The 21,399-nt window shown below is 47.0% G+C and overlaps 5 protein-coding genes across 8 annotated transcripts in view; 3 read left to right on the forward strand and 2 right to left on the reverse strand.

Annotated features, from left to right (window-relative positions):
* The first annotated feature begins 27 nt into the window (after nt 1-27).
* Nucleotides 28-7,621, forward strand: ints11 (integrator complex subunit 11). 3 transcript variants are annotated; one of them, XM_053849214.1, is made up of 19 exons: nt 28-89; nt 191-261; nt 340-415; nt 3,154-3,251; nt 3,358-3,431; nt 3,491-3,719; nt 3,789-3,887; nt 3,959-3,993; nt 4,149-4,287; nt 4,364-4,428; nt 4,538-4,727; nt 4,788-4,871; nt 4,945-5,034; nt 5,231-5,393; nt 5,465-5,575; nt 5,681-5,742; nt 6,280-6,422; nt 6,486-6,615; nt 7,434-7,621. In XM_053849214.1, the coding sequence occupies exons 2-19, from the start codon at nt 259-261 to the stop codon at nt 7,497-7,499; spliced, it is 1,857 nt and encodes a 618-aa protein (XP_053705189.1). In that variant the 5' UTR covers nt 28-89; nt 191-258; the 3' UTR covers nt 7,500-7,621. The 3 variants fall into 3 exon arrangements, with proteins under 3 accessions (XP_053705189.1, XP_053705188.1, XP_053705190.1); XM_053849213.1 differs by having other exon boundaries at nt 29-113; XM_053849215.1 differs by lacking the exons at nt 28-89; nt 191-261; nt 340-415 and adding an exon at nt 2,641-2,986 and having other exon boundaries at nt 7,434-7,616.
* cptp (ceramide-1-phosphate transfer protein) lies at nt 740-2,577 on the reverse strand. Its single transcript, XM_053849217.1, has 3 exons — nt 2,506-2,577; nt 2,261-2,412; nt 740-1,879 (listed from the first exon to the last, which is right to left on the reverse strand). Exons 2-3 carry the CDS (start codon nt 2,401-2,403, stop codon nt 1,357-1,359), a joined length of 666 nt encoding a protein of 221 aa, XP_053705192.1. The 5' UTR covers nt 2,404-2,412; nt 2,506-2,577; the 3' UTR covers nt 740-1,356.
* A 270-nt stretch (nt 7,622-7,891) lies between the features above and the next one.
* Nucleotides 7,892-9,461, reverse strand: LOC128749770 (P2Y purinoceptor 1). Its single transcript, XM_053849680.1, has 2 exons — nt 9,228-9,461; nt 7,892-8,901 (listed from the first exon to the last, which is right to left on the reverse strand). The coding sequence occupies exon 2, from the start codon at nt 8,843-8,845 to the stop codon at nt 7,892-7,894; it is 954 nt and encodes a 317-aa protein (XP_053705655.1). The 5' UTR covers nt 8,846-8,901; nt 9,228-9,461.
* A 502-nt stretch (nt 9,462-9,963) lies between these two features.
* LOC128750031 (PHD and RING finger domain-containing protein 1-like) lies at nt 9,964-11,899 on the forward strand. Its single transcript, XM_053850151.1, has 7 exons — nt 9,964-9,971; nt 10,538-10,723; nt 10,790-10,861; nt 10,927-11,078; nt 11,147-11,238; nt 11,314-11,475; nt 11,751-11,899. The coding sequence occupies exons 2-7, from the start codon at nt 10,553-10,555 to the stop codon at nt 11,783-11,785; spliced, it is 684 nt and encodes a 227-aa protein (XP_053706126.1). The 5' UTR covers nt 9,964-9,971; nt 10,538-10,552; the 3' UTR covers nt 11,786-11,899.
* Nucleotides 11,900-14,511: 2,612 nt separating this feature from the next.
* The window catches only part of acap3a (ArfGAP with coiled-coil, ankyrin repeat and PH domains 3a), a 28,980-nt gene continuing 22,092 nt past the window's right edge, over nt 14,512-21,399 (forward strand). For both annotated transcript variants that reach the window (XM_053849353.1, XM_053849354.1), the window contains exon 1: nt 14,512-14,684. In XM_053849353.1, the coding sequence (XP_053705328.1) occupies nt 14,638-14,684 (47 nt within the window). In that variant the 5' untranslated portion in view covers nt 14,512-14,637. The remainder of the gene's footprint in view (nt 14,685-21,399) is intronic.

The raw sequence follows: 21,399 nt of genomic DNA on the forward strand, positions 1-21,399 counted from the left end.
CATCCATGGCCTCGAGGGACATATTGTGCTGGGTTCAGTATCTGTTCCAGCATTTATTTTTTCCCCATCGTCGACAAAGCGTTGATCAGGTGGAGATGTTGATCAAGCCAGCTGTGGGTAGATGCTTGTGAGCAGACTTGAGCTCATCATGAACCTCTGCTATTGAGCTGAAGGTTTGATGTCTTTCCAGTGAGCGAGTGGGCTTCACACCTGGATGGAGGGAAGGACTTGGTCCTCGTGCAGAGCCTCATCTCCAGCATGGTGGAGTTCCCCTTTCTGGCCATTTTAAAACCACATGCATCCAGGCATTTTTTCACACCGAATTTCTTTCCTCTTCAGCGTCTTCTGAGTTTCCAGGAGATCGCTGTTACCAGGACAACAATGGTCAGCCGAGTGCACCGGTTGATGTCTGGAGGTAGAGAACATGCTGTCAACTAAAAATATTGATTCAAATGACAACACAACTGCAAGACATTGATCAATATCCCATATTAGTAGTTTGTGGCCATCACACAAAATTTGAAATAATGTTCATGTTAGTTTCAACAGTCACCTGGGAGCAGAAGCAGGGATGACAGTCAGCAGTCACCACTTACCTCGCAGCCCCACATTAGGCTGGTGGGGCAGCAGAGGAACTTTTTACAGATGATAATGATTCAACTAAAAAATGTTAATATCACTCTCACATGTGAAAGTGTGTGAATCCAGCATGAAAAACGAGCAAACAAGTCGAGACTAAGAAGTGCTTTAGTTTCAAGTATTTTACTTCAGAGACACATTTCACTACATTGTTCATGCGACAGACCTGAATATACCACAATACATTCATTATTTGAATAACAGAAATACATGCGATAAATGGAGGGCACAATCATCGTGGAGTATTTAAAATCATCCTGAAGAGATTAGAATCACCTGCAAAATCATATTGGACTCAATAAGTACATATGTTGAAAGAAAAAAAAAAAAGACGGTTATAATTAGTTTACAGCAGTCCACCAGCATCTTCATGGTTCTGACACTACCCCTGGGCTTTGGCTCTGAAACTGACACAGATTGGTCCACATGATTGACCAGTATTATGTCTGATCAAATAACTGCTTTGTTTTGACGTCATACCCATTTGCTACATGCCATTGGTCAATTAAGTGCGATGGACACCCTCCCATCCCCCCCACCCCTCATTCTTGTGTGACGATGGAAGCGCCTGACCTGCAGGTCGAGCCTTCTCAGATGATGTGAAGCGCACCCTTGAGTAGACGACGACAGCAGTGACACCATGACTGTTAAAGTGCAGCATTTTTGGACACGCAACTCAGGTCAGAGCAGAACCAAGCAGGAAGCCCTGGTGCTGGTCTAAGGAAGGTTGAGCAGGTTGTTCTGCGCGTACAGGTCCTCCGTGATCTGATAGACCTCTGATATCAGAGGCAGAGCTTCTCCCAGCATGGCCACCACTTTCTCCGGCGGACCCACGTTCATCACCTCGAAGAATGCCTGGCGGGCCGGCAGCATGCAGAAGGCCATGCGTGCGGCTTTACTGACCACCCACATGTGGTGCTGGGCCAGGGACTCGTTGTAGGCCTCTGCACACATGACTGACGTCTTGTCGTCCTCGCTGCTGGTGCGCAGGCGCTCCAGGAAGAGCTCCAGCCAGCGCAGAGCCCTGTGGAGCCGCAACAGTGTCCGGCAGCCAGACTCAGGATGGCTGCCACGCTTGGACAAGTCCACCAGTCCGCCCTCCAGCTCGTACCTGACCATGGACTGGACGGTGAGGTAGTGAGAGCCATTCTCTCCATTCATGTGGCCGACCAGGATCTGGATCTTGTTGACTGCGTCTTTGGAGATGAAGCCAAACACAGTGCCCAAACTGTTCAGGAACCTGTGGAAGGTGAAGGAGAAACAGACTAGATCATGGTTCTGACTGTGTCTCACAACCTCCCGGGATGTAACTGAGAGGAATGTACTTTATTTATGCCCATCACCATTTTGTTGGCAGAATTATTCAACCACCGGCTACAAGCCATTAGCATGACGTGTTGCTTGTGCTGCAAATGCCCATGTTTGCACAACAGATGTCGCCAGAGAGCCAGGATGACTGCCTCTGTCCATTTGCGTGGAAGTGTCACGACTCGAAATGGACTCGTTCGATCTAAAAGCGTCACTGAAATATTGCACTCAATATTCACGAGATTTCCATCTTTATCGACAATGCCAGTCCCCTGATTAAAAAAGAAAAACGAGCGTAACTTTGTAGACTTACTTGACCAGGCCTCTCCATCCAGCACAGTAGTGTTCCAGGTAAACCTCCTTGTTTTCAGAGAGACACAGTTTGAAAGTGTCGAGAACCTCCTGCAGGGAGAATCTCTGCTCCTCTGTCGTCACGGGAGCAGCCATGCCTCTCATGAGCCAGACCTGCCAGAAAACACACCAAACCATCAAGGAAACAGCCAGTCAAGTGTTGACGCAGCTGACGGCTGTATAACTTAGAGTATAAATCAACGTTACCCGTTCAAAGTTTAAAGATCTGATGGAACATCAAACATGAAACGACTACTCATTCCTTCATCTAATCCTTTCTCACTGCGCATGCTCGAGTCGGCAACTGGGGATCTGAGCTTCAAAGTAAAGGTTTTCCAAAGATACAAACGAACGACAAGTGGATATGTGGCGATTTAATCATCCTAATGATTTTTTTTCTCGCAAAGTATATTGATTGTATTTAATACAGGTCAATATAAATCTGGTTTAAAAAGAGAAATGAGAACTCCACTTTTATTCTAAAGTGTTGGAAGTAGCCCGCGCTCACTTCCGTGTTTATGTTAGCATCGTGTTTTCATTGGAGGGAGAATGATTCTCTTTCTCATGTTTGCAAGGAATTAGCGTGATACACATTTGTTCGTTGCAATCCAGGAACAGTATAGTCCGCTCCTAGGTAGAAGTAGCGTTGGAGGACCAAACATGCCTGAAATAAAAGTAACACCTCTGGGTGAGTTTGGTGTTTACTTGCCACCTGAGGCTAGCGCCTCTCGGTCAACAGTTCATTCATTCACTGTTCGTCCCGACTTGCACACATTGGTTTAATAGCCCGTGTACTCTGTTTTAGTTAATGTAGCAGAATAAGATGGGTCAGTCTGTTGTGGTTCTCTCTCCAAGGTGCTGGACAAGATGTTGGGCGCAGCTGCATCCTCGTGTCCATCGGGGGTAAAAACATCATGCTGGATTGTGGGATGCACATGGGCTTCAACGATGATGTAAGAGAAAACATATCAACAAGCATCTGTTGTTTGGAAACAGACAACAGACAGGTAACTGGAGTAGACTGTTTTTTTTTTGCAAACAATTCTGATGTAATTTCAGAGACGCTTCCCAGATTTCTCTTACATCATTCAAAATGGACGCTTGACAGATTTCTTGGACTGTGTGATCATCAGGTGGGTTTCAGTGACGATAGATGTTGGTAGATTAAGTTACTGCTACTCTGTGCTTTCAGTCATTTCCACTTAGACCACTGTGGCGCGCTGCCATACATGAGTGAGATGGTGGGCTATGACGGTCCCATTTACATGACCCATCCCACCAAAGCCATCTGTCCCATCCTCCTGGAAGACTTCAGGAAGATCACAGTGGACAAAAAAGGAGAGACCAACTTCTTCACCTCGCAGATGATCAAGGACTGCATGAAGAAAGTTATCCCTTTGAACCTCCATCAGACAGTCCAGGTGTTTGACTTGTGCTAAACAATTTTCTGTTATGCTGGTGCTGTATAATTCACAGATTTTTTTTTTCAGGTGGATGATGAACTGGAGATCAAGGCTTACTACGCTGGCCATGTGCTGGGAGCGGCAATGGTTCATATCAAAGTGGGCTCTGAATCTGTGGTGTACACTGTGAGTTGCAGATGTGCAACATGGAGAGAACTTCAGATGGACAAGTGACAGCTTGTATCTCTGTGTTTCAGGGTGACTACAACATGACGCCAGACAGACATTTGGGGTAAGACTGAACGAGGCAATCAAGAAAGAAAAAGCGATCATTGCCCTCTCTAAATGTTAAAGACCTCTCCATATTCTGTAATAGTTGCACAGCTTGAATCCTCTCATAAAATGGGCAGATGAATATACCTGTTGCTGTGTTCATTTTCGTCACAGCGCTGCGTGGATTGATAAGTGTCGCCCAGACATCCTCATCTCTGAGTCCACCTACGCCACAACCATCCGTGACTCCAAGCGCTGCAGAGAGAGAGATTTTCTGAAGAAAGTGCATGAAACCATAGAAAGAGGGGGAAAGGTGTTGCTGCTGTTGTCAACATTACAGTTAAGTCTTGAATTATGAAAGCATTAATATTCTTTGGGGTTTTTTTCAGGTACTAATTCCAGTTTTTGCACTTGGAAGAGCACAAGAACTCTGCATCCTACTGGAAACATTTTGGTATGCTAGACATTTTTCATGTACGTCTGTTTGTGCTGATGATTGAGCTCTCCTTGCAAATGTGCTTAAATATGTATGATGTAATCGAATCCCTCATGTCTCTCTACAGGGAGAGAATGAACCTCAAAGCTCCAATCTACTTCTCCACCGGCCTGACTGAGAAAGCAAATCACTATTACAAACTTTTCATCACATGGACCAACCAGAAGATCCGAAAAACCTTTGTCCAGAGGAACATGTTTGAGTTCAAGCACATCAAGGCGTTCGATCGCTCCTACGCCGACAACCCTGGACCCATGGTGAGTCGCCTTGCGGTCAGACACGGTGGCACTGAGAGACTAACAGTTCTCCTGGTACAGGTGGTGTTTGCAACACCCGGCATGCTGCATGCAGGTCAGTCCCTGCAGATCTTCAAAAAGTGGGCTGGAAATGAGAAGAACATGGTGAGTGTTTCATCAGACGATTGGAATGAAGATGACAAAGAGTTTTGACTGTTTTTTCTTTTTTTTTATCTAGGTGATCATGCCGGGTTACTGTGTCCAAGGAACCATTGGGCACAAGATCCTCAACGGTCAGAGGAAGCTGGAGATGGAGGGAAGAGCTACGGTGTGTGGTGTCTTTTGACTCATTCAAAACAAGTATTTTATTGTGTTAGTGCAGTGTCAGGACAAAGTTGATCCCCTAAATAAGAGAATCCCAATTAGAGTTGGAGTGAGAACAGAAATGTGCTGCTTCTGTTGGATACACGAGTTGAGACTGATGCCAACAGTCAAACAGATCTGACTGAACTTTGTTGTCTCAGCTGGACGTGAAGCTGCAGGTGGAGTACATGTCTTTCAGTGCTCACGCCGACGCCAAAGGAATCATGCAGCTGATCCGCATGGCAGAGCCGCGCAACATGCTGCTGGTGCACGGCGAGGCAGTGAAGATGGAGTTTCTAAAGGGGAAGATCGAGCAGGAGTTCAGTGAGTTCCTGCACTGTTCACTTCCATCCTGTCCCTCTTGAGTCTACAACACATCCATTGTCAAACTGCAGGCATTGACTGCTACATGCCAGCTAATGGAGAGACGGCAACTGTCACAACAAACCCCAGTGTTCCTGTGGACATTTCGCTCAACCTGCTGAAGAGAGAAGTGGCACTGGGAGGTTTGTTGGTCACATGTCTACATGATATGTGAAATCAAAGGTTTGAGTAGATCAAAAACAATTCTTCCTTTTATCGTTTTTTTTCTGTGACGCTGCCGTGTCCAGGTCCTCTGCCTGACCCCAAGAAACCTCGAACCATGCATGGGACCCTGATCATGAAGGAAAACGTGAGTTCGGATTTTGACAGTTCCAGCACCTGCTGTCTTTCTCTCTTCTTATGACTCACTGCTGGATTTCAAACATTCAGAGCTGCTGTTTAATTCAGTTTTATTGGTATCTTCAGTGTCTTGTGTCCAAATACATTCACAACTTCAATCAACTTCTTTGTGAAACTGCAGAAGAGTTTTAGTGAGGCAAAAAAAAACAGAATCTCACGAGCAGATCACATGATCACATGATTTGTGATTCCTAATTTCCTCCCACATTCCATAAAGGCTCCTCTGGGTGGTCTGTTTCCTCACCTTGCTTTTCTAATAAAAATTTGTCCCAGTGAACAACAGAAGCTAAAAGTTAAGTGCGGTAAACATTCATTTCCATCTTTCTGACTCATTTAACAAGACAATCCACCTGACTGTCAGTCAGGCCTGGACTTTGTGAATGTCCTTGGAAATGGAAGTAAGGCTTGAGCGTGATATTTGAATTAAATCCTTGCTCAGCCGACCGTGAATGAGCTCAGGTCTCATGGGACTTTCTGCTCTTTTCAGAGTCTGAAGCTGGTCTCATCTGAACAAGCCCTGAAGGAGCTGGGCCTCAATGAACACCAGCTACGCTTCACCTGCCGGGTGCAGCTGCAGGACCCCCACAGCGACTCGGAGACCCTGCACCGAGTCTACACTCATCTGAAGAGGTGAGCGGCATCGTGGTGTGATCTGTCCTCTGCTCTGGTAACAGCCCTGTTTCTCTGCCGCAGCGTGTTGAAGGGCTACACCATCCAGCATCTCTCTGACGGCACTGTCATGGTGGAGTCCATCGTCATCAAAATCTCCCCCTCTGCTGAAGACTCGAGCACCAAAGTCATTCTGCTGTCCTGGAGCTATCAGGTCATTCACTCGCTCAGTCATTCACAGCTGAACTACCTTGTCATTCCAGCACACTTGGGCTCAAAGAAAACTTCCTTGCTTGCTTCCTTACACCCAGGTGGTAACAATTATTTTGGGGTGGTGCTCAAAAGTCACAAAATTTAGTGGGGAAAAACTCAGTTTCAAACCCCGCGTACGTTTTACAGCGTAAAAGAAAGCCTATAATACTACAAATAAAAATGTGTGCAGTTTCAGTTTTAATGTGAAGCAACAACACAGCAGATGCGAGTGTTGCAGCAATAGTGGAGGGATGGGTTAGCGTATGTAACTCAAGAAGAACACACCCGGTGTGTTATTTAAGATCAGTTTTCTTTCAAGTTTAACAGAAGTTGCAACAGACAATTGCTGTGAACCCATCAGCTACCCTTTCACAGAGACGGGTGCTAGCTTCAGAACATAGCAGATGAGTAGGAAATTGAGGTGGTTTCCACAGCAGCAAAATAACAACAACGCAGAGACTTTCATCAACCTACACTTTTTCCAGCCTCGCTGCACATACGCCCACTCAGGAGAGTCTGATGTGTCCTGTCATGTGACCAACATGTAGGTGGAGCTCTTTGCTTGAATGTGTCCCCAGTGACTCACCCTCGTTCAAATGTTCCAGAAAGTCTCAATGTTTTCTTAGCGACATGATTTAACACCTGATAAATAAGGTCAGCTCCTCATCATGACGACCGTAAAGGTCATCTGCCAGATACTCACACAAGCTTGACGTCTTTTTCTCCGTTAGATCGTCTTGTTTTGGTTTTGTTAACGTCCCGGTCCTCTGTCTGCGATAGGATGAAGACCTCGGCAGCTTCCTGTCCAACCTGCTGAAAAAAGGACTTCCCTCTGGACTCAGTTGAAACGTTCACCGGGACATTTGAGGTTTCACTGAAAACAGACAGCGCAGAAAGAAAAGTATTTTTCTATCGACATTAAAATCCCACTAGCAACCACTGACACACGTCAGCAGTGTCCTTCTGTTCAGTCATGGTAGTGTCTCCCTCCACAGAGACTTCACCTGTTAATGTTCATAGTTTCTTCACTGGATGAATAACAAACATTTATTGGTGAAGAACATTTTCATACAGTCGTATTTATTGGAATTTTATACATAACAGTTGCTGAAAATTCAAAGTGAAAGAGAGACGACACCAGGTGCAAACTGCCACTCTCACTCTGTGGTGCGGCCTGTGGTCCAACTCTGCAGAGTTCTGTGGATGTGTCCGGACTTCAGTTGACAACCAGAATTCTCCTACGGCGGGTTCATCCTTATGGTGTACACTCCTCTGGCCCCCAACACTCTTCCGCCCCACCTCAGTCGCTTCCACCTCCAGTGGCTGGTGGTGACGTAGTAAAGCACAGGGTCCAGGCAGGTGTTGAGGATCACCAGGCCCATGGTGACCCTCCGAGCGTCGTGGATAGCTCGGGCGGCCGAGCAGCTCTTGATCACGCCGATGCGCCGCAGCAGGTGAAGCAGATAGGCCACGTGATTGGGCAGGAAGCACAGCACCGTGATGGCCAGGATGGTGTAGATGACCCTCACCGCTTTTTGCGCCGTCTTCGTCCGGATCCTTGAGATGCGTCTCACGGCTATGGGGTAGCACACCAGGATGACCAGAGATGGCAGTAACGAGCCGAAGACCAGGCTCACCATGCTGAAGACGGCCAGGCGAGTGTTCCACTCGGCCTTGGCAAAGTTCTCAAAGCAGCTCTGGCTGGTGCGTTTTTCAGTCTCCAGCGGTCCCATGAGGACGAAGACGAGCATGGCCACGACCGCGATGCACCACAGAACCGTGCTGACCAGCAGGGCACGGCAGACGCTGCACAGCCGGAGGTACTGGTGCGGGTGCACCGTGGCGATGTATCGGTCCACGCAGATGCAGGACATGAAGCAGATGTTCATGTAGGTATTGGCGAAGAAGAGAATCCCGGTGACTCTGCAGGTGACGTCACCAAAGACCCAGTGGTTCCTGTTGAGGTGGTAGTGGATCCGAAAGGGAAGCGTGCACAGGAGGATGATGTCAGCGAAGGCCAGGTTGCTGATGTAGACGCTGAAGGACGTGCGGGGCGTGGTCCTCCAGGTGAAGTAGAAGAAGGCAGCCAGGTTGCCAGGAAGACCCACCGACAGGGCAAAGATGTAGATGGACGGGAAGTAGTAGTACTGGTACTCGGCTGGGGAGGCCCCGCACTGGTCTGTCCCGTTCATGGCTGCGGAGGAACCTTGTGTCCGCCAAGTCACCTAAAGTGTCATCACACCTGCGGCTGCAGAGACACACCAGCACTTGACTCTTCTGCTTCATTTACGTTTTACTGCAAATGGGTGAGCTCATCTTACGACTCAATTCTGAACTGAATGTGGATAAATCACAACAAAACCTCTCCGTGCTGCCAGTTACCATTACAGATAATGTTAATTTCTTAGACAATCTTGTCGTGTTTGTGTATAATAATATGCTTTTAACATACATAATGCAAAAATATAAAAATTCCTGCATTATGTTTTCTAAAATATTAATCAGTTGTATCACATCAACAGTGTCTTTGTTCAATAGCATGTCAAGTATGAGAGAAAATATTCCACAACTCACCTGTATTTCGGGTTGAAAATAGAGATGAGCCTGTCACTTTCTCCTCTCAGCAAATGCGTGCGGTAACAAACCCTCTGCTCTTTGCTTTGAATTTCCTGTAAGGTGTCGTTCAAGACAGGCCTGAGGAAGCCTGTGACGTGTGCTGCTCTGAGGTTTGGGGGTTTGCAAATCAAAAGCTTGCTGCATCTCAGCGTGGAGTTGGATGACTAGTTTCTAAATAAGGTCAATGATCAACGATGCATGTCAGCACAAAGATGGGGTGAGTGATCAATCCTTTAATAAGAATCACTTCAAACCAGTCGAATTCCCTGGTGGTTGCTGGTTTATGATTCATAATGTTTAAAAATATGCTCAGTTTTGAGAAGCGGGTCAGAGAACAGAAGCAGAGGAGGAGAAACATGTAAATCATCTGAAAATAGAGTCATAAATGTCGAAATGCTTTGGAAAGTGAAAGTGAAATTCATGTGGAAAACAAAGTGGATGATATATTTATCACATGATTGTATCTCCAGTTTCATTCATTTCAAGATGACTGACTCAACCAAACGTCAACTACTCTATTTGTATGTTCAATACTTTATTTGGAGTTTGCTGGGCAGATTCAAACCTGTTGAAATTTGTTGGTGTGAGGGGAAGCGTGACCTTTATTGCCATGTGAAAGTGCCTTTGTTTTAAAGTGAGTGAAAGATTGAAATAGTTTGCCCGGCTGCCTGAAGTTTCTATTCCAGGACCAGCAGACGCTCAGTAAGTCACAACTGTCCAGGACTTGGAAAACATTTGAGCCTCAGACGATGTGGACGGATTCAAATAATTCACTTTGACTCGAGAATAATGTTTTCTGTACTCACTTGGAGGGTTGGTCAAGTTGAGCAGTCGGGGGAGAAAATATTTCCGCATTGAGGCTGGTTCTTCTGTTGATCGTTTAAAATCGCTCTCTTTTCATATGATTTTTTTGTCCATTTGATTATTGTTCACCCAAGTTCATTATTAATTCACCTCTTATTGTTTGCTTGTTTGTCAATAAGACAAACTAAAAACTGTTTATCAAAGTCGATTTCCATGTCTAAAGGCAGAACTGGAGCCGTTAGCGTGTGATGTCATCAGGTCATTAGGCCTGTGAGCGTTGACTCTATTTGCTAGGAAATTGTCTTTTTGTTATTATTCCCAAAACTGTCCGCCATTTTCTCCATTGATAGAAAACAACATTCATGCATATTGTGACTGCTGAGTTAATACTAGCGTGATAGGCACTTATTGGTGAAAACTTTTTTTTTTGTTGATATAATATATTTTCTGTCAAACTCTGCTAGAAAAACTTCCATCAGATGAACCCAATATTTCACGGGAGTGTGCTAAAAGCTGAGGCGATGGAGATGTGTGACTCAGACGCCAAGCGGTGCTACATTTGCCTGAGCGAGTTTGGGAAGGAGACTGTGGCTGCGCTGGACTCCTGCCAACACGTCTTCTGTCTTCAGTGCATCCAGCAGTGGTCAGAGGTAGCTGTAAAATGACGGAGTTTCAAAGTTCTGCAGAGCTTCACCAAGAGCACGGTCTTCCCTCAGAAGGCCAACACCTGCCCGGTGGATCGGATCAGCTTCAGCTTCATCCTCCCTGAAGGCGACGCCGCCAAGAAGGTGACCCGTCAACCAGTGCCTGTGGTGGTGGTGATGTCTGAACTTTTGTGGTGGTCTGTCGGCAGATCTACGTGGAGAAACCGGTGAAGGACGATGACGCCGACATGATCGATTCCTCCTCTGAGGATGATGAGGATGATGAGGAGGTGAACTGTGAAGAGTGCGGGCGCAGTGACGCCCGCTCCCGCTTGCTGGTCTGCATGAGCTGTGACTCGGGGTAATCTGAAGACTCAGAGGCAAAGTGAGAGTCGGTGGCTGTGACCTGACGGGTGGGTTCCTCCTCAGGTTCCATGTCGGCTGCGCCAAGCCCCCCTCGGCCTGGGATGCTGACGGAGACTGGTCCTGTGCGGAGTGTGCACTCTGCGATCAGAGCTCAGGTCAGTGCCAGTGCCGCTCCACTCAGATGAGGTGCTGTGACCCGCTCTGACCCCTCCCTCTCTCCATCCCGCCAGGTGAAATGGAGGACAAGATGAGCGATGGAGAGCCAAACCTGGAGACGGAGGCGTGTGAAGACCCGTCGAGCAGCAGCCGCTGTCGACCCTGCACCCTCACCTGGAGCAGTGGTTCCGAGCCAGCCCAGGAGAGAGTCGCCGCCTCAGCCGCCAGCCTCACCGGTAGGTACGGCTGTGGACGAGTGTCTCAGGTTTCATCGCTGAAGCTTCTCCTACCAGTGAGTCCATTCTTTCTTGAGCGAGTGTTTTCCAACGCTGCGATCAAAGAAGCATGTCTTGCTTTTCTCTCTGCTTCACTATCCAGCACAGAGAAAATGCCCTTCACTTGAGAGTAGTTGAAGGTGAATGAATAGAAAACAACAAAAACAACCTTTCAGTTGATGAGTTTGACACTTTCTCAATGCGCCCCGAGTCATTTTCTCTTTGGGATTTCACAGACTCGAGTGGAAGAAAAGGGAGTCGCTTGGATTGACGCAAAAATCCAACTGCAGTTGCGTTAAATGTCCGCCAGAGGGCAGCGTCTCCTCATGTTCTACCTTTACTGATGTTTAAAACGTTGTTTTCCATTTAATAAATCTAAGCCAACTGCTTCCATAAACAGGTTGTTTGTTTAAAAGTGTCGGCCATGTTGGCGTGAGGGATGTGCGTGACGAAGCCCCAGGCTCAGTTCAGACGCATCGATCATTGACTGGCATCACGTGGGGAACTCGGACACGCCGGAAACACACGCAGTTGCTTGACGCACAAGAGCCTCACTCACATCAAAACAAGAGAGCCAGAGATGCTCCGTCTGCAGGATCCCCTCCAACTCCCGTCGCTTAGCAACCACATCCCCGCCTCCGGTTCCCGAGAGCCGCTGTCTCTGCTCCGCCTTCATCTCTGATCCGTCCACTCGTGTCCAGAGGCGGCCGCAGGGAGCGCGCCATGGAACCAGGGAATCACAGAGGAAGTTTGAAACTCAAACATGATGAAGACGCTGGTGTCAGCGTGTTTGAGGGGGCGCGGCTCGCCTGCAGCTCCTCTTGTCCTACTTTCCCGTCCGAATGTAAACACGAGAAATGGGCTCCAGTGCTCATCTGCGATGGCTTGAGATGTTGAGTTCAGTCACCAGTGAAGGGAGTCTGGGCCTCTTTGCTCTGGCCACTGCCCCCTCGACCCACCCACAGCTGTCTGGCGGATGTGGATGGATGGAGTGTTGCCCTCACTTTGCTGCTCTAATTGTTCAGGCACATCTTTATTTTAGCTTTTCCTCTCTAGTCTACTATTATCATCGTTGTTGTGATTTATTTTCCAGCAGAGCACTGAGCTGTTGATTAACAAACGCCCATCGCAGGGTCACACTGTTGCTCCTTTAATTCACGTTTATCATGATATCTTTGCACCTGATTTAATGATCTTTTTCTCAGCTTCTAATTGCTTGGATTTTCTTTATTTATTTACTTTGATGTCCTCATTCTTGCAGCTGAAGGAACACGAATGAATGAATGCTCAGGTCAACACCATCTCACCTGTCGATCCGGGCGGGAACTGACTCTTTACCTTGATGTGTGTCCTGCTGCTGGCGGAACATGGCGAGTGCAGATGTTGGAGTCTCATCTCCTCACTCCGTCTCAGCCCACTTAGTCTTATTTCAATATTTCCCTCTCATTTCTGCTGAGTTTCACCCCGAACACGCACCGTGTTTGTGCCCTCAGCGTTTCCTGCGACGCTCCTCGGTCCTATTGTAATATCAAAATCTGTTTAAAATAGTTTGGAATTGGGCAGTCCAGCATGCGCGCCGCGTCAAAGTGTGAACTCAGCAGCAGGAAAGTAGGTCAAACATCCACGTTGAGATTCTGCTGGATGACAAACTATGAACTGTGAAAACTAAAATGCGAGTCTCAGCTCGGACGATGGCGGGTTTAGGTTGGTGCTTCATGTCTCATTGTTGGCAGATGATTGAAGCGCTTGTCTCCTGGGTTCCTCTGGTTACCTCCTACACCAGATGGGGGTCCTTTCCAGGGTGTCCCGCACAACGCAGTGAGACTTCCACTCCAGTCCTGCTGCTGTGAATATTCATGAGACTCCCAAGTTTGCGCCAACATGTTCTGCAGCAGTTTCACATCAGCAAGTGCCGACTCAGCAGTTCAGTCGGCGCTTTGATCTCAGACTGAGAGGAGGAAGATGAAGGAGGGAGGAGTAGGATGGGAGACCAGACCGGAGCTGTCAATCATGACATGCTGCAGTTTGAAGCACATATCCTAAAATCTTCCCACCATTCCTCTGATAGCGGCTCCTCGATGACATCATCCTCCTATTCACGGTGCCTCTCCAGGCCCCCTCAAAAGGCCGGATAAGGAGGAACAATGGAGCTTTTGGAAAAAAACTGTGGAGAAATTCCAAGTCGCGGCTCTGGCTGCAGCGTTCCCAGGCTCCAGTCAGCAAGTGCAAACAGGAACACACCAGCACGTTTGTTTTGGTTAGAATCACAACAATGTTGACGCATGCGTTTCTCAGTTTATCAATATCCAGATCTGAGCATGATTTGCTTCTGAACGTTCTTGCTCTCAACATCTGGGTATATTACATATAACAGCATTTGTTCATTTTTGAGGTCTAATTTTAAGTGTGTTTACAGGTGAAGCTTTAAATCTCTGTATGTTAAAACACTTTTGTGGTGCTCAGGCAGAGAACAGTCATAAACATTAGAATCCAAATGTTTCACACCCGACAATATTTGGCACAAAAATAGTTTCCCCGCTCAAATGATCTGTTGAGTGACGTCACTGCTTCATTCATTCCCTCGCAGTGGGATGGGCACGTGCTGCGTTCATGTACTGTTGGAAATTGAAACTGCGAGCTCCGGCAAATTAAAATTAATTAAATTATATCCTTGGTTTTTTCTTATTAATGTTGCTCTATTTCTGGTTCTAGTACTGAGATATACAGCCAGAGAAATGTGGAAAAGAAATAGGTTAGCAGTTCAATGGGAACTTATTATTTGCTAAGTGAAAAGAAAGCGGGTGATAAAAACCAGTAGAACATATGAACTTATTACAAATATCAAGGACAGCAACTTCCGTGGATATCAGTTAAAATGAAGTTGTCATATATGCTTGTTGTTGTAAGATAACTTTTTGGGGGTATTTGGGGTTTAATATCCGAGCCACATGTAGTACAGTGAACGCCTCACGAGCTCGAGTTCTGAGGGAGCGTTCAGGCTCGTCAGACCGTGAGGAGCTCGGCAGCAGCCGCGCAGACACTCGTGGATACCTCTCCTCAGTGGCTCGGTTCGGGACATGACTGGCGACTGTTGAACGCGGACAACTTCCCACAGGCTCAACAATGACGGTGGACTTTGAGGACTGCGTGAAGGACTCACCCCGTTTCAGGTAAGATAACGCCACACAGCTGCTTGTCAAAGCTGGAGGACCATGAATGCAGCACGACTCTGACATGAAAGTCTCAGTTTCATTCCTTTTTTTCCCATATGATTTATTGCCGTTATTTCCACCAGTTTAGACTCATGAGGATAGTGTAGTCAATGACGTTTAATTTGAGCGTGTTGCACTTGTTTCTACTTTTGTGAAATGAGCAACAATTTATACGAATGAGCGGGACGACGTTATTGAAAGTTAAAACTCGCAAAACTTGCCGGAGTTTGACATGTATTTCGTAAAAAAAAAAACAAGTGTAATTAAAAGTTCACATAAAATTGACTTATCACCCGATATATGAGTGTAATTACACGATAAAACACCGTTATTGTCTGGTGTTCTATCGCACTTCCTTTTGTGTCACAGTATTCTTATAGTTTTTGTGGTTTTATTTCTTATTTTGCCACTCTAACTTGCTGTTCTCGCGCGACTTCCAATGCCAAAATTACGTAGTTCGACGTAGCCAGTTTGGTTAAGTCACTTTTCTCTTGTCGAAGGCTGTTATGAGACACATTTCGGTGTTGCTCATTCATATGCTTCAGTGATGTGTAGCTGCACTGAAACTCAAGTGTCCATGTCAAACACTTGCAGCAGGTGATGGAGGATATGACTTGCCTTGATTCTTAAACCCCCCTGAGCTGAGTCTCAATGTTGTGCTCCTCTCTTGGTTGCGAGATGAAGCCTGGTCTCTCAGAGTCGTCCACGTGCGCCACACTAGTGTGTAACGTCTCCATGACTTCTGACTGCAGTGGCGTCAGGAGCCACATTACCTGATATGGCATGAAGGTCTTGTGCCTCTGCAGCGTGATGTTGTTGGTGCAGACAAAAGGACAAACACGTGTCCTCACATCCTCTGACGGAGATTTCACAGCCATGAAAAAGGTTCTTTGTGGAGCTAAAACAGGGGGAGGTTATGTAACAAACCCTGGAGGAGGAGGATGACGGTGAGGCAGATCAGGACTCCAGATGAAGGCTTGACATTGTCGGGATCTTCTGCCCAGAGAGGTCAAATCGGCCGCATCCATCCATAACATGAGACGCAGATGTGATGAGGTAACTCGTGAGAGGTGCCAGCGGGGTCAAAGGTCAGCATTGTTCTCTTCACCTGAGCTGGTTTTATCCTCTGCAGCTGCCTGTGTTTGTCCAGTGGGCAGTGGTGACAGTGGTGCTTGTTTGTTCGCCACCTCTCCGCTAACACTGGTGTTTGAGCGCTCACTCCCCACTGAGGTGCCAACACACGCCACCGAAGCCATCCTGCTTGTTTGTATTTGCCTGCGACCTCAACGTTCGCCCCATGAGTGGAGTCTGTTCTTTTCGGTAGAGATTCAGGCTGAGGTCACGTTCCACCTTGGTGGGAATGGAGCAAAGTTCTGGTGTGGGTGTGTGCGAGGAGGGAGATGAACAAGTTTTCGACAGAGCCAGTAAAGACATCTAGAACCTCCTTGAGATGTGGACGGATATTTGTCGGCACGTGTTCTCATCACGTCGGGTTTGGGACTCACCACTTGATGGTCGTGACTCCGTGTTTGCCGCCTCAGATGCTGTCGCACAAGCATGAATATTTGACCACACGCCTGCCGCTCCTCAGGGCTGCTGCTGCTTGTGACAGTTTTTGGAGGAGGTTTCTGGTCTCCGGAGGATCTGGAGCTCCAGCTGCTCAGAGCTGGGAGGGATTTCTTCGACGGTTCTTGTTGCTTCTGCTCTATTTCAGACTGACCTCCTTCCTCGGAGGAAATGTGTCAACGGGCTTCTGCTTGGTTAAGACATTGGGAAGGCGGTTTGGAGCGGGAGGGAGCGGGGCGAGTCCACATGGTCACTGTCGCATCCTGGAAGAGTCAAAGTTAGATGGTGGGACATGAAACTCAATCTTAGGCAAAACAACATGTAATAATGTAATATATATATATATATATATATATATATATATATATATATATATATAAACTGTTTTAATCAAGAAATATTTCAAACAAAAATGTTTCCTGCTCATTTTCTTCCTGAAAGTTCTGCAGAAATCCAGATAATAATCGCTAGAACATTAGAAATATTCATGAATTAATGTAAAAAAAAAAAAAATTTCTCACTTTGAGAGGCTCCTGTGAGTGGTCGTAATGTTTTGGCTGATTGATTTTCAGCGTAGATGTTTTGTCATAATTACATTTGGCAAAAATCTCAATCCTCGGCTGCTGTAATCTAATGATAAACCGCTTCTTAATCCAGCCGCGTCGGGATTATTCCCCTGGTGTTTACAATTAAAACCCTGCTCCTCATTAATGCCATGTTGGTTTCCGCCGACTTCCTCGGTTCATCTCCTCAATTCCGTTAACGGCGGCGGCGAGATTGAGCCACGGCAGGTGATGAAAGTGAGGGGATTACGGCGAGCGCCGTGTCCTAATCTGGGATTGGCCCATATAAACCACACGCAGGTCTCTGACAGCAGAGGTGCCACACCTGCAAGATGAGCTGCTGCTGCTGCTTCTGGTGTCTTCATCATCACACCTGCAAAAAAATCTCTCAATGTCAAACTGGATAGTACAAATATTAGTTCAATAATTTTTGCATTGAAAAAGTGTTAAAATATGAAATCCAATATGTATGACTATGAATATCTGAGTTAATATTTCATTCATTCAAGAAATGGATCGGTATTAATGCGTGCAAAAAGGGGTCTGTTAAAGTCACGTGTCATAAGACGGCGTTTAAAATGTGATAAAACCAAATGAAGTGATTCGTTCTTTCTGGGAACATCACCATTAAAAACAGATAATAGAAGCTTTATTAACACATTTGCATCTGAATGTCCTTCAACAAGTATAAAGTTAACTAAATAAAATAATTCCAAAGGAACAAAATAATTACATTTGTAAATTGCTCAAGGACAAAATAATGATAATATAATTTCAATAAATGTAGACGTGAAGAAAAAGAATTTGATTTATTATTCAGTTTAAAAACAGAAAGTACAAGAAGTCAGATGAAAATACTTCAGTCTTACTACAACAGTACTATGAAGATGAATGTGATGTATGTGCACATCATCCTCATCATCATCATCACGTCACGTCATGTGTAAACCTTCGGTTGAAGCCGAGCGTTGACCTTTACTTTGACCTTGAGTTCTCAAGGCATCAGATTATGGCAGATGCAGAGCAGAGATGAACTGAGTCTCAGTTCCATGAGAGTCAGTGGAGCACAGGCTGCAGAGGCATCATTCCCCTGGCTTCACTCTATTCATACCCTCCACGTCCAGGAAGTGGGTGAATGATTTATGTAAATGAGGATGGATCCAAGTGAAAGTCACTGCCTTTCTCTGCTTGAGACTCACCACGTGGACATTTGCAGTCAGAGCTCTACTTGACCTCAGGAACAGTCAGGCAGTCTCACTCGGATCCGTCGGGTGTGAGCGAGTGTGTTGGGGTCTTTTCTCCCGAACTGCAGACGTTGAATCAGCACTATGGCAACAACCCAAGTTCTGAATGGCTAAATTTGCATTCCCACCACAGACGGGGCGGATGACTAATGAGAGTGATGGAGGGAGCGCTGACCGACGCCTCTCTTTTCACTGTGGGCTCTTAGCTTTCCCTCGCAGATCGGATTAAGGTCGTAAGAGGAAGCATCCGAGTCCAGTGGGAAAACAAATCTTCAGCCACTTCCCTGAAGTCTGGAACTATTCCTGACGTGGCAGTGGCTTGTGTTGTTCCATGGCCCGGCGTGTGGTTCGCGTTTATACAAAGAGAAATGGAGTTCTATTTAGCCAGGTGGGATCACGGTGCTAATGGCTACATGTTGGAGTAGCTTGATGGTAAATCTGAAGTTGACTTAGTGAATTGTGTTTGTGTCGTCATTGCAGTTGTCTTCTGTTGGCGCTATTAAAGCAGTTTTTGTAAAGGGTGAAGGTCAGTAGACCATTGCAGCATGGGCTTCAGAAAGGACATGCAAAATTGAAGTGTTTACAGCCATTCACACGCAGTTCCTTTTGTTCTGCTGGACAGTACGATATGTGGCCGCCACCCTGTACGACTCGCTGACTAATCGTCGAGGTAGTTGGTGACTAGCAGCGACTGCAGCCTGAGATTCACATGTGGAGAAGCACTGCGATGAAGTGGACGACATGCTGGCCTGCTGCAGCAGCATCCTTCTGAGCGCACATGAGCTCATGCACGGGTAAAGGGTTTAGCAGGCTACTGCCAGCTCAGATGTATTTTGTCTGTACAATGGTATCATCACTGTGACCCGCGGTGACCCCGTGGGAAGAGCGCTAAGCCTTCCCAAACCTCACTCTCCCCCTGGTTCTGTCTAATGGAGGAGAGCCTAAGTCTGCATTAATATAAATAGTCTGATGTTCCTGCCGGATTATCTGGGCGGTGCAGAGTAATGTGAGGGGACAGCCGTGTGCCGCTTCTCCTCCTCTCTCCTCTCCTGCCTCCGCGTCACGTTGAGAGTTGCTTGTGAAGGCTTCTTCTGTCGTGACCTAGAAACGTGACAGAGCTGCGAGATTTCAAACCAGATTCATGTGAATCGGGTCTTCTCAGTAGGCGCGTCACTGCTTACGTTACGGAGCTTGTTGAACGTTCTGAGCAGATTTGAACCATCAAGAGTTTGCTCCCGCCGACGGCGTGTCAGAAGACCGACTCTCTGAGGTGATCCCAGCCTCAGAGGTGGAGCTTTGTGATCAGTCTGAACACAACAATGTTGGTGGGTCTAGCATCTTTTATGAACTTCAAACATGTTCACCCAGAATTCCAGGTGGGCCAGGGTGAGAAGAAGTCACCTGAGGCCACTGCCTGATCAAGTGACATCCTGGACGACATATACTCAGGATTTACAACGTCTGGTGCTGTAGGTGTGAGAAGGTTCCACATGAGGAACCGATTCCAGGCCTGAGCTGCTCTCAGGCTCGGCTGATCTCCGGAGGAAAAGTCATGGATCTGTTTCCAGATGTGTCAACATCAGCCCGGCAGCATGTGTGTCACTCTGGTGGGTCAGAGTTATGGATGGATCGTCGGGTTCCACTGCTGGACGTCAGGACGTCCAACACAAACACCAGTGAGAAGAGCAGAGTCACATTCCTGCCACTCTGAACTGCTGACTCACACGCGTACCAGCATCTGTTTCTGATTTGTTCCCGCTCTCTCCGCCTCATGCTCGCCTCTTCTCGCCCCGTTTTTCCGTCCTGTGAGTGTGAGGCCAGGCTGGGTCAGAACCAGGGCTAGGGCCGGGTCAGGAAATGCGTCACTTTTAGCGTGAAAGGGTAAAAACCCCAGAGATGATGAAGAAGGATGCCGAGTCTCCTCACCCAGACCTGAGTCACCACGTGAATCCGCCCCAATTCTTCTCAACTTTCAGTGTTCATCAGACGTTTTGACCAAATGTAGCAGTTTTAGTTCCACTGAACAGTGCGACTCCCTCCCTCCCTCTCAAGTCTGCAACGCCAATGCCCAAGTTAAAGGTCCAAAGGGGGCCCTTTGGAAAGTCCTCCACCCCTCTCTGAAGACAGCAGCCCTCCTCACTCATCCTCAAAGTCCATTTTTGACACGTTTGCTGTGGAAATTCCCGCATTCTTGCATTGCGCCTCACTTGGCTTTGTTGCTCTCTCGCTAGTGTGGCTGTTTGTGTTGTGGTGGTGGAGCGAGGATGTGGTCGCGAAGGAGGCTTGGGAGTAAATTTAGTCAAATGTATTTCTAAGTCTCTGGAGGGCCATTGCCAGCTCTGTCTTTCAGCTCACTTGACTGCACTTTGACCTGGTTTTTACAGCCGTCACACACGTTTGCTCCTTTCACACAGTCTGTGAAGCAAGAGTGAAAACTAGTGAGCTGCTCATTAAAACCGGAGCTTGTCACTTCAATCATTTTATTCAAGTGAAATTAAATTGTAAAAAACGTTTGTGTCCAAGAATCTTTTGACTTAGTGACCCCCAAAATACACAGCGTTGCAGCGGTTGCAGCAGCAAACCAGACAGTGATGTGCTCAAAACAGTGAACCTCAGTGTGTGACGTGATACAGCTGAAATTCATGGAAGTGTTGTCTACTTTTCCTTCTGAAAATGGCGTTGTTTCCGCGATGAGCCCACACGTGAACCCACAGGTTGATGGATTGATGAGCAGAGGTCAAGCTAGAGGTGTCCTACATCCGACGGGAGGAAACACCTGCAGGAACTCCCTGAGGAAGCGAACTCGCTCGGCCCCTCAGCTGAGCAGAGATGGAGTGACACCGCCGCTCCATCCAGCGTGGAACATCAGACCCTCAGTGAAAGAGCTGTTGTTCCTCAATCTCTCCAGCTTCTCAGACAGGAAGGAGCTGAATGCTTCACACGTCTGGTATGTCTTTCTTGTGAAAGCAAAGCCGCTTGTTTCGCCCACAAAAATGCCGGGAAGACTCCCAGCTCTGCTCAACACATTGCGTTTGTCTACGCGTGGGATTCTCACTCAGAGAATTGAGCTATTTGACCTCATGTCGGGCCGCTGCTCGGAAGGAGCCCCCGATGAAGCAACGCTGGTCCCTTCAGCTTTTTTAATCTTCAGCCAGTGGTGAGCTTCTACCTTGGAATTAAAGACAAACCTGGTGGTTTTCCTGGGTTGAATTGGTCTTGTGATTTCTGGAAATATTTTTCTTCTGTTAAAGTTGGTCTCTCTAATCTCATTTATTCAGCTAAATATTTGGAATTTCTGAT

This window comes from Synchiropus splendidus, chromosome 18, assembly GCF_027744825.2.
Source record: "Synchiropus splendidus isolate RoL2022-P1 chromosome 18, RoL_Sspl_1.0, whole genome shotgun sequence".
Taxonomy (NCBI): domain Eukaryota; kingdom Metazoa; phylum Chordata; class Actinopteri; order Syngnathiformes; family Callionymidae; genus Synchiropus; species Synchiropus splendidus.

What these genes read in the sequence shown, in the direction of transcription:
- cptp (XM_053849217.1), bottom strand. Translation starts at nt 2,403, where the DNA reads ATGAGAGGCATGGCTGCTCCCGTGACGACAGAGGAGCAGAGATTCTCC. An exon ending in GGATGGAGAGGCCTGGTCAA is followed by an intron (nt 1,880 to 2,260) that starts GTAAGTCTACAA and finishes CACCTTCCACAG; the next exon opens with GTTCCTGAACAGTTTGGGCA.
- ints11 (XM_053849214.1), top strand. An exon ending in CTGAATCTGTGGTGTACACT is followed by an intron (nt 3,888 to 3,958) that starts GTGAGTTGCAGA and finishes TCTGTGTTTCAG; the next exon opens with GGTGACTACAACATGACGCC. An exon ending in GAAGATCGAGCAGGAGTTCA is followed by an intron (nt 5,394 to 5,464) that starts GTGAGTTCCTGC and finishes GTCAAACTGCAG; the next exon opens with GCATTGACTGCTACATGCCA.
- LOC128750031 (XM_053850151.1), top strand. Translation starts at nt 10,553, where the DNA reads ATGAACCCAATATTTCACGGGAGTGTGCTAAAAGCTGAGGCGATGGAG. An exon ending in AAGGCGACGCCGCCAAGAAG is followed by an intron (nt 10,862 to 10,926) that starts GTGACCCGTCAA and finishes GTCTGTCGGCAG; the next exon opens with ATCTACGTGGAGAAACCGGT. An exon ending in CTCAGCCGCCAGCCTCACCG is followed by an intron (nt 11,476 to 11,750) that starts GTAGGTACGGCT and finishes GGGATTTCACAG; the next exon opens with ACTCGAGTGGAAGAAAAGGG.
- LOC128749770 (XM_053849680.1), bottom strand. Translation starts at nt 8,845, where the DNA reads ATGAACGGGACAGACCAGTGCGGGGCCTCCCCAGCCGAGTACCAGTAC.